Source organism: Poecilia latipinna, unplaced genomic scaffold, assembly GCF_001443285.1.
Source record: "Poecilia latipinna isolate Pla-1442-1.1 unplaced genomic scaffold, P_latipinna-1.0 Scaffold1515, whole genome shotgun sequence".
Classification (NCBI taxonomy): Eukaryota; Metazoa; Chordata; class Actinopteri; order Cyprinodontiformes; family Poeciliidae; genus Poecilia; species Poecilia latipinna.
In genome coordinates, this window is record NW_015114131.1 from 188,844 (window position 1) to 199,781 (window position 10,938).

Genomic DNA, 10,938 nt, shown 5'->3' on the forward strand with positions numbered 1-10,938 from the left:
AACCATGACAACACATGTATATCTATATAGTTATCATTGAAAACAATTTAATGACTTATTTTCGTCATAACTTGTGCTGACAGTTGTCAGCAACTGACAACTCCACTGACGGTCGGACTTCTTAAGGCGCATGCATTGGCATGGTACTCACTGCATGTATGCTAGCAACATAGAATCATGACGTAGATCGTCATACACTTTGTTATTAACAGTTGTATGGCATCCTGACTTAGCGGTTAAGTGAGTTTTACACGGGCGTGTGTTGTAGCTGACTCCAGCTGCAGCCAGACCTGCTTTAAATACACTTTGAAACCATGACAACACATGTATATCTATATAGTTATCATTGAAAACAATTTAATGACTTATTTTCGTCATAACTTGTTGCTGACAGTGGAGTTGTCAGCAACTGACAACTCCACTGACGGTCGAACTTCTTAAGGCGCATGCGTTGGCATGGTACTCACTGCATGTATGCTAGCAACATAGAATCATGACGTAGATCGTCATACACTTTGTTATTAACAGTTGTATGGCATCCTGACTTAGCGGTTAAGTGAGTTTTACACGGGCGTGTGTTGTAGCTGACTCCAGCTGCAGCCAGACCTGCTTTAAATACACTTTGAAACCATGACAACACATGTATATCTATATAGTTATCATTGAAAACAATTTAATGACTTATTTTCGTCATAACTTGTTGCATATGCTGAACTGACAACTCCACTGACGGTCGAACTTCTTAAGGCGCATGTGTTGGCATGGTACTCACTGCATGTATGCTAGCAACATAGAATCATGACGTAGATCGTCATACACTTTGTTATTAACAGTTGTATGGCATCCTGACTTAGCGGTTAAGTGAGTTTTACACGGGCGTGTGTTGTAGCTGACTCCAGCTGCAGCCAGACCTGCTTTAAATACACTTTGAAACCATGACAACACATGTATATCTATATAGTTATCATTGAAAACAATTTAATGACTTATTTTCGTCATAACTTGCTGCATATGGTGAACTGACAACTCAGCTGACGGTCGGACTTCTTAATGCGCATGCGCAGGCATGGTACTCACTGCATGTTTGCTATTCTGACAGCGTATGGCTATCTGATAGAACAACGGCTCTCAGTGACACTCCAGTCCTATCTAATAAGTAAAGAGCCGTGTTTCTGAATGTCACCTCACTATATTGCAGACTTTTGGACATAGTGTTGTCCTATATATGCAACAAGTCAGTCAACACCTCCGCACAATAATTCATCGCAGTGAGTGACAACTTTTTTCATCACAATGCTTATGTGTCTCTGTACAGCTAGCTTTGCTAACATCACGCTAACGGAGCCTACCTTTTCTGAGCTACTTTTCTAAGTGACGAAAAAAGTTAGACGTTGTCCCCACCGTCTGTGAAAGCGAAGCGTTGTTGAGTTAGCTGTGGCCATCGGATTTCTTACTATTTATGCAGCGATATTCCATTACTGACGATTAGACAAACATTTTCTGCCACTGAGAGAAAACCACTGCGCATGTCTCAGAGCGCCGCGTGCGAGTGAAAGGTGGGGAGGGGGAGGGGAGAGAAACAGAAACACGTAATTGGCAAGTCATGTTATTGGTTGGATTTTAATCGGTGTGTTTTGCATCCACTGAAAACAAAGATGTTAACAAATAAACTAGATAGTGTGCTGTATGTTTAGTGATATTTTAACAGTTGCGGTCTCGACTGGTCTTGAAATAAAATGCCGTGTCCTCAGAGCCCGAGACCGAGACAAGACCGAGACCAAATGCGGTCGAGTCCGAGACGAGACCGAGACCATCAATAAATGGTCTCGAGACCGGTCTCGAGACCAAGACCGTTCTCGAGTACTACAACACTGTGATATGGTAGAACATTTTGCTATGAGTAAGTTTCTTATTGTGCTTTTACTGGTGTGATTATTTGCAAATATCAGCCAAAATAATACAAATGGTCATTTACAGAACAATGCATACAAATAGATTAATATTTCCTACTTTAAAAGGTTTGTTAGGGCTTTCTGTATGTTTTATTTTGAAATAATGTCTATCACTGCAGCGGACGTCCCACCCCATGAGAGTAGGGCGACATGCCGTGGTGGGCGTCCCTTATTTTAATTTCTGAAAGGTGGCAACCCTAGTTGAGAGAGCGGTGAGATTGATTTTTATTTGTGAACAAAGAATTATATGCAGCGTTTACATGCTGCCCAGCGTGTGGCTCTCAGTCTTCCCAGCAAAGTTTATGTATATGTTCCCAGTTGGCCGGTGCGTTAGTGGTTAACAAACCAGCGCTAACCTCATCATGCAGGTTCAGCCCGGTGAGGAGCTTTCGCGCATTCCTTGTAGTCATGCATCACACGGTTTTATGTTATTTTATTATCAGTAGTAGTATTATTATTTTTCCAGTTACATGATGCATCAAACCATATCAAATGCGTTGTAAACTTAGTCAGTTAGAGTTAATGTGCGTGGCCGCGGGAAGATCAGAAAATCTCATCCCATTAACTCCAGCAACCAGAACAGCTTCTGTGACTGTTATTAAAAACTCAACAGACTGTGAGGATTTGAGTTTTCTGTGTGTTTATTTTTGGTTTCTTTGTCCAGTGAGTCTCCGTGTTGTTGTCTTCCCCCTTGACTGTTCCCAGCTGTGTCACGTTCCCTGTGATTACCTCCTGTGTATTTAAGTCCACCTATTGTCCTTGTCTCTTGTCGGGTCCTTGTCAATTGTCGTTGGTATTTTGTCAGTCATCTCAGTAGAACTTTGAAGCCCTGAGCTGACTTAGCTCGTGTTTATCCAGTTCCGTTTTCTGTTGCTACCGGTGCTGAGCCCTAGCCTTCCGCTCTGCTGTGCTGCCAGCTTCCTGAAATGTCTAAGAGCTTATTCATCATTAAATCATCATTTATCTTCTACAGCCTGGGTCAGCCTGCGTTCTCCTTCACCATCATCCATTTCTGTGTCATGATGTGTGGGTGTACATCATGACACAGACACAAAATGGAAGAGCTACTAAAGGCACATTAGCAGCGTTTAACCTAATCTCTCGTTTGTTGTGCATCTCTGCAGGGGCCGGTCCGAGGCTGCCTTGGGCAGAAATTTGACTTAATCCTTGTGCTTGCAAGGCCTGAGGCAAACGTAGAGGACTGTGGTAAATGATAAAAGTTTAACGGGTGTGGGGTCAGTTGGACCCCATATTTAAACACAAGGGTTAAGAGACCCTCTTGCTGCTAAAAACATCAGCACCTCTAACAGCTTCTGTGTTATATTTTATCTGGGAGAGGGAGAGTAATTTAATTGGTCAACCTAAAAAGCAATTGGTTACAGTTTACTAATTTGTATTTGTGAACAAAAAGAGCTCAAACTCAGAGATTAAACTCACAGCATCAGATTGTTGCTGTAGTAACAAAATCAATGAATACTGTTCTTTGAAGTTTTACAAAGTAAACTTGCCAGCTCCTTTAACACCATTGGGAATCTCAACAAATACATGTTACATTTATACATCTGTGGTCTGAGTTAAAATTAGAGATGTACCGATCAGGTTTTTTTCTGCCGATTCTGATCACCCATCAGGGCTGATCACGGCAGATCACTGATACCGATCACATAATTATTATTTTTTTAATCATAAGCACTACCGGTTACATTATGTGGAAAAAGGAACCATGAATTCACCTTAATTTAGACAAAAACTTGTTTTTAATAACTTTCTCAAGAAGAAAACTAAACAAAACAGGCATTGTGCAAATTGTACTGCTATTGACAATACTATCTTTAGCAGACTGATAACATATGAAGGCTCTGAAGAGGCTAAATAACGCAAATAGTCAAAATAAAACCTGTCACTATTGCCAAAAAAATTTAAGTATAAAACATTCAAAGGCAAATACAGGATCCATTACAATAAACAATATTGAGTTACTGAATGAAAACTTCCTGATAGCATGGCTAGCTGATCACTGCTAGTTCTGAGTGGCTGTTTCTGACTGAGCGGAGTAATTATGTAGAACAGGGAGGAGCCAGAGGAGATTATTTTTTCAGAGATTATCTGTCTCATGTTAGGACAGCAAAAGTTTTAATACATATGTAAAATGTATTTATTTTTTTAAGTTAGATGCTGCAGCTTTAAGCAGAGGTTCGGTGTGAGAGTTCACTACCAGGTGGAGCAGAAGCGAAGCTCCGTCTGTGAAATATCGCGTAACAGAGGTTCAACAGCGAGAACAGAACCAGCGTCTTACATCGAAGCTCGATGACTTAAATAATTTTGCGGGTTATTTTTGTTTAGCTTTCTGACCGTCATGCTAATCCGGGTGAGTGTTTGTAGCTGTGCACTGCTTTACCTGCTATCTGATCGCTCCATATGTCTTTTTTTTTTTACTGCAGTGAGCCTCGATATAGCCAAACTCCATCAAGTATGGCATTGTTTTTATGCCATATTAGATTCGTAGTGTTGATGCATTTTGACCTGCTTCGCCCCCGACCCCAAGGTAATTTTCCGCCGAAACATGCAAACTTCCCCAATTCACCCGGTGCTTAGTATTTGTTGCTGCGCGTTTGCGCAGTGTGAAGGAAAGAAGAGACCAGCTGCACGCAGGCTGCGAAATGAGATGCAGGTTGGGTTGCTACCCCTCCCGTAAAATATGAAACCGTCCCGTAATTGGCTGTTAAATGTAGCATCTCGTATTGAACCGATACAGAACGTGATTTGATCCGTACTCTACAAATGTGTATGTGTTATAGTGAAGAAGTGGTCCCTGAGTACTTTATATATTAGGCTGCCCCAGTCATTGTTTGACTCATGGTGTTGGTGTTGCGATATTGTGCCCAACTGCTTTCTGGGTAACACACACTAACCCCCCAGCCCCCACCTTTACACATAGAGGGACTGGTCCCTTATTTTAATTTTAATTTCTGAAAGGTGGCAACCCTAGATGCAGGTGATGAGTTTGTGTGATCGGCAACAAGAGACCGAGATTGGCGATCACCGATCATACATTTTTTCACGGAAATTGGCCGATTATAATCGGTGGCCGATCGATCGGCACACCTCTAGTTAAAATATTAGCATTTATGGGCCCCTGAAACTATAGGGGGGAGGGGGGGCCTGATGGAGCTGCTGACAGAAGTGCAAATAATTGATATTCATTTTAATTGTATTGTTTGATTTGTTGTTTTTAAGACTAGTTGTGAGTTTAGATAGCGTTTCACTGACACTGTTTTCCCGTAACATATAATTACCCAGTAATATTTTTACATTTCCTGTCTACTTAACATCTTTTAATATAAAAACATGGTGGACCGCCATTGGACCACCTCAGCGCCCCGACCACCTTAGCAAGTTTTCTGGGGGAAACCCTGGTATTTATTTATTGCATTTATTTGCTGGTTAAATCATTTTAAATTAAATAAAAATAAAGTTAGCTGTTGATGTGTGAGCAGAGCATTATAAGTAAGTGAAGTCGTAAAAAACAAGAACAGTTCTCAGTAATGGAGACGAGACAGCTTAGAGGCATTCAAGAGAATTGAATAGTTTGTGAACGACACATCAAACTCTCATCAGGTCTGACTTGGCTTCCTCTGACCATATAAATAATCCTGGAGTTGTTTTCTTTCTACCATTATCTTCAGCTTTTCTTTTCAGTGATCCGGTTTTTAGCCACTTATCCATTATTATTTTTAAACACCATCTTTTCGTAAGCTAGCTGGTTGTGTTGCACTTCGAGCTCACATCATGGCAAATAAACAGTCGTTTACATGCAGCACCTTGCAGGGCCCCTTAATCCACGGGCGACACCTGGTGTAGTCTGTAGACCACAGTTTGAGAAAGAATGATTTAGAGGTATGGTGCTAGGGTTAAATTTAGAACTGGTTATGTAGGGTTAGGGAAAATGTCTAGATAAGACATAAATAAAATGAAGGGAAGTCAATACAAAGTCTTCAGTTTGATGTAAATACAAGGATGTGTGTGTGTGGAGGTGTGTGTGTGTGAGAGAGAGAATGAGACAGGATATGTGTCAACCTCTACATAACAGCAAGTCAAAAACCACAGTAATTTTTTTTTTCTTAACTTTCTTCTTGTATGTATTGACTGGCATGCTGCGAGTGACTGTCAGATTTTAGCCAAACAACATGTCAGAGTTTCTTTCTTGTTTCTCACTGTGGTTTTAACCACGTTTGTTACTGACAGTCAAAGTAAATCATTTTTTGATGTGTACATTTATACGCTGTATGTGCTTTCAGGTGGCAGGTGGACTTTTTTTCCTCCGGTCATTACATCCTATGGAAGAACTTTATGGTGTGGGATTCCCATAGTGGGAATAATGCTAATATTCACACCATCTTTTTCAAAATAAAGTGGAAGCTACTGAGGTGGAACCTAGGGATCAAAAACGCATGCGCGTTTGATAACATGCTAAAATCACAGCGCCACCTGGTGGCCTGCCATGACAAAAGCTGATTCAAGGTGTCTTGGTGGTGCCGTCTAAATGTGGAACGTTTTCCAAATTTTTTCATTTCATTTCATACAAATTGTTTACATTTTTTCTGTCAGTGTTTATTTCCTCTACAACTTTGAAGCAGCGGAAGGTTCTTCGATGTTTTAGTATTTGAGTGTTGTCAGGCAGCCAGATAAGTCAAGAACTACTTCTATTCTTATTACAAAATGAGACACTCAGACATCAATTCAGCAAGATTGTTAGCCAAAAGGACTCACTTTCTTTTATTCCTGCTAAACAGAAGAACAAGTTGTGCTAAAGCGTGAATAGGGAAAATGTCTAGATAAGGCATAAATAAAATGAAGCTAGTTTTCATGTAGTTTTCAGAAACTACATATCTGAAACAGAAGGTATGGTGTTATCTCTGAGTCAAGGCTGACATCTGATAAAGACTCTCTCCTGTCAAGGATTACAGCTAAGAGAAAGTGTTCTCTTTTAATGAGTAAGACATGATTATTGCCACATAAATCACTTGAAGGTTGATTTATTTTTTCAATTGCACTGTTCACCAGAGTATCATATTGTCCTTGATGTTTTAGCTGTTGCTGAGTAAGTTTGGTGCACTAACACCTGACAAAGCACTGCGAACCGCATGACTTCACATTAACTCTACATCAGATACGGATTTAATTAGATTATTAAATTTGCTTGCATCTCAAGCTCAGCTTAGTCTTTTCTAATTATGCTTATGTTAGATCTGCAGAATAATTTGTCATCCAACAATGTGATGCTTCCTCTGCAGGAAAATGTTTCAGTGTTTGTATAATGTTCGGCTTTTGTCTAAGTAGGGCTGTATAAATAAATCGATTTGGCGATATATATCGATATTTTCCGCCCTCGGAAAGTATCGATTTTTCATCCGCGAGTATCGATCCGTTAAACCATAGGGGTCCATAGCCTGACAGCTCTTTTTAACGTCTAGTTTGTTACGGCGTAGCAGCAAGACTCCGCCTCCCTCAGTCTAACTTTCAACTCGAGCTTAAAGTGCACATTATAAACTACACACCAGTTTTTAAATTGTGTTAATAGGCCAAGTATAACCGGAGTTATGCTAAAATTAGTAAACCATATTTTTCCGAATGTCAGAGAAATGTCAAAAGCTCCGCCATTACCCGGCTTTTCCGATTATGTGAGAGGGAATGAGCTTCCAAACGTACGAAACGAAACATTAGATTCCTGTGTTTTTGGAAATGTAAAATCTTCAATAAATAACAATGGGCTCTATTTTGTTGCTGATGAACGAAGTAAAGTTGCGCAAGTAACCGTGAAAGAGAAGCGGAGCGGAGAGGCGGAAAGGAGTAGCGGCGCGAACGGAGCAGCTGAAAAGCAGTGAAATCGCGAAATTAATCCAAATTTTGACTGGTAGCATTCACTTCGTAATTAGTTTCTAGCTTAGCGGTTTCTGTTCTGTATATAAAGGATTACCTGAAGAATGAACATGGGTTGATAACATCCGAAGCGGGCGCGCAGCATGCAGCGGCGCTGTGTTTTGAGCAGGAAGACGAAGAGGAAAAACCCCCAGCCGGAATCCGCGGCGCAGTGAGGATTTCCATGATAACAATGGCTGATCGATCATTCTTATTAGCAACAGACAAAAAGTATCAGAGACTGAGAGTACTATGAGATGCTGGCAGTCTGAGAGGCAGCTACTCAGAGATCCAAGCAGGGNACACAAACACTTTTTTCTCTCACTGTTAAATCAGAATAAACTTTTATTGTTTTAGGTCAGTTAGAATTACCAAAATGATTCCTATTTGCTAAACGCCAAAAAACTTAACGAGAACACTTTTTAGAGATTATTTTTGTTACTATTTCTAATACATTGTGTTTTAAGCATTTAATACAAGCTGAAAGGTAAAATTAGCTCAGATTCTTTCAATGGGATGAATATTTATTATCCTTAATAATAAATATTGACTTATTGATCTGTGTAAATGAAATGAGGGTTTCTTATATTTTATACGTTATTGAAATTATTACTGAAACAGAAAGAGAAGCTTTTGGAAATAAAGAAAACAAAGACATCATGTGTGAAAATAAACCTTTTAAACTTGAAAGTATAAAATATTATGTGCCACAGTGGATCATAAATGTTCTGGGTTAGAGCTGCTCCCATTCCTAAACTTTGCCACCAAACTCGTTGTAATTGTTCCATTCTGGTTTTATTTCAGCTCTCACACAGATAAACAGCTTGTGGTCGTCTTGTGTTCCTCAGATCGACCTAGAGAGCATCTTTGCTTTGAATCCAGATGTCGTTCCTGATGAAGAAATACCTCAGAGTCCCGAGGCTCCTCTTCCTCCGTCTAGCACCACTAAAGCCAACAAAGTCCCCAAGGTCTGCTCTTCACTTAGCAACAGACCGTGATAAAAATGTCCTGTTTTTAGGTTAATGTGTGGAATTTCAAAAAAAAAAACCTGCCACTGCAACTATTTAATACAATTTATGACATAGATTCATTATTTTAAACTAAGAAAAGATTCATTTTCGTAAGGTTTAAACTTTCAGTCTACACTGTTGCATCAGTGACAGAAACATATGACTTCCTGGGTGTGTTTTGTTCAGCATGTGTGCTTCTTTTTTTATTGAATATTTGACTTTTGTTACATTTTTAGACCCGACGGATCACAGCGATACCTAAACCTGAAAATGCTCCGCGGGAGAACAGAGGTATGTTTGACCCACTGACTGAGTCTTGAATGGCGTCGGTTTCCATTTTGAATACTCCTACTGTTGTTAGTTAAGAAAATATTGACCCCCTGCTGTTACTGGACACTTTCTGGTGAAGTTAGAGAAAAATGTCTGTTTATGGAAGATGGAGAAAGTCAAAATTTGATACCCTGATGTATGATTTTGTAAATCGAAGACGTGGCTGTGTGTGATGAAATATTTTTGTGAACAGGTGAGTTAGTTTATTTCAGAACTTTGCACAAATCTATAGTAGTTGCGTTTACGTTACAAATGTGCACAAATCTTAGCAAAAGAAAAAAATCTGCTTCTGTTGAAAAAAAAAAAACAAGTTATCTATTGCATTGTTTTCATAAATAAGAAATAAATTTAAATCACACATGCAACAAGTCATTAAAAAACACGCTGCGCCGTCTTCCTCCAGCTACTTCCTGTTGTTGTCTTCGTCGTTTTCTCCAGTAGTAACATCCAGTTGTTGATCATGTGACTCATGAGTCAATAAAAAAGTGTTTCCATTGCAGCTTTGCAGTTTTACCTGTCAGCTACAACCTGTTCATGCTAATGCGTGCTATATTCACTGATCAGGAAAAAAAGGTGAGATTTGAATAATCACTAATAATTGTTGATTAGATATAAAATCTTTTAATTCCAGTCACTCTGATTGGTTTATTGTATGTAAATTTATTTTATCCAACTGATTTAAATGCTGGAATATCTCAGATTGTTGCCCTGTGGTGTCGTATTAAAGTTAGCTGAAGATGCTCTCTACGTGTCAGTCCTAATAGCGTCTATGGAGTAAAGTGGTGAACATGGAAACATGTTTAATGTGTTGTTTAAATTATAGATTAGTTTTGTTAGAATTTATAGTGAGAAAACATGATTGATCTAGAACATTCTCCTTGAAACGACAATTTTTTGTCCAAGTTCTGTAGATTTTATGGAATTTTCTTTATAGACTAAAGTAAAACGATTCATATTCGATTCATCACGATTAATCTGATTAATTGATCAATCGATTCAGCCCTAACTAGAAAATGCTGATCTCAGAATTTGAAGTTCAACATTTTTGTCATTTCTGGTCCTTTTCCAATCTGTGACGACGACCAACGCTCTGCTGTGCTCTGCAGCTGCAGCGGTGGGAACGACCCGGGCCCGTCCCAGCCAGCACAGCCAGGCTTCAGAACCCCCCCCACCCTCCATCACCCCCCAGCCTGCAGTAAAGGAGACTCTGATGCAGCAGCAGAACGGTAACGTGCTCAGTCGGGGCACAATGGGTCTGCGCCCGGTTCCGTTTTGGTTCTGAGTGGTGCGTCCAGCCCCTCTGTTGTTGTGTTCTGGTGTGCTCCCATCCAGTGATGTCATGCTCCCAGTCCCAGACAGCTGGGCTTCATCTAGTCAAAGCCTCTTTCACTGGCGGTGGAGTCATACTTCAGCGCTTGTTTCAGTTCCTGCTGTTTGGACGACTAACATGTGGATACAAAAAGAAACTCATCAAGATGCAGCTCTTGCAACTTTTTAATAATTGTACATCTTGTTAAATCCTGCAACTAAAGGAAAATGTTGAAGTTTAATTTGTTTCTTTTTACTGTTGTATGATTTTTTTCTATTTGTTGAGTCATTTAAATGTGACACAAGCTGCTCATCATCTCCCAGCACTATTAGAGTCAGAAGCTAAATCTATGTAAGGCCAAGTCATCCTCAAGTGTGCTGGGCTTTTTTTCTATGCTAAGTTTCCAGAAATCCTTTTT

General features: G+C 39.8%; 1 protein-coding gene across 1 annotated transcript in view; it reads left to right on the forward strand.

Annotated features, from left to right (window-relative positions):
* The window catches only part of LOC106963260 (kinesin-like protein KIF2A), a 28,232-nt gene that overhangs the window by 4,967 nt on the left and 12,327 nt on the right, over positions 1-10,938 (forward strand). Inside the window, exons 3-5 of the mRNA XM_015058075.1 lie at positions 8,720-8,839; positions 9,118-9,172; positions 10,318-10,437. Coding sequence (XP_014913561.1) covers positions 8,720-8,839; positions 9,118-9,172; positions 10,318-10,437 — 295 coding nt within the window. The remainder of the gene's footprint in view (positions 1-8,719; positions 8,840-9,117; positions 9,173-10,317; positions 10,438-10,938) is intronic.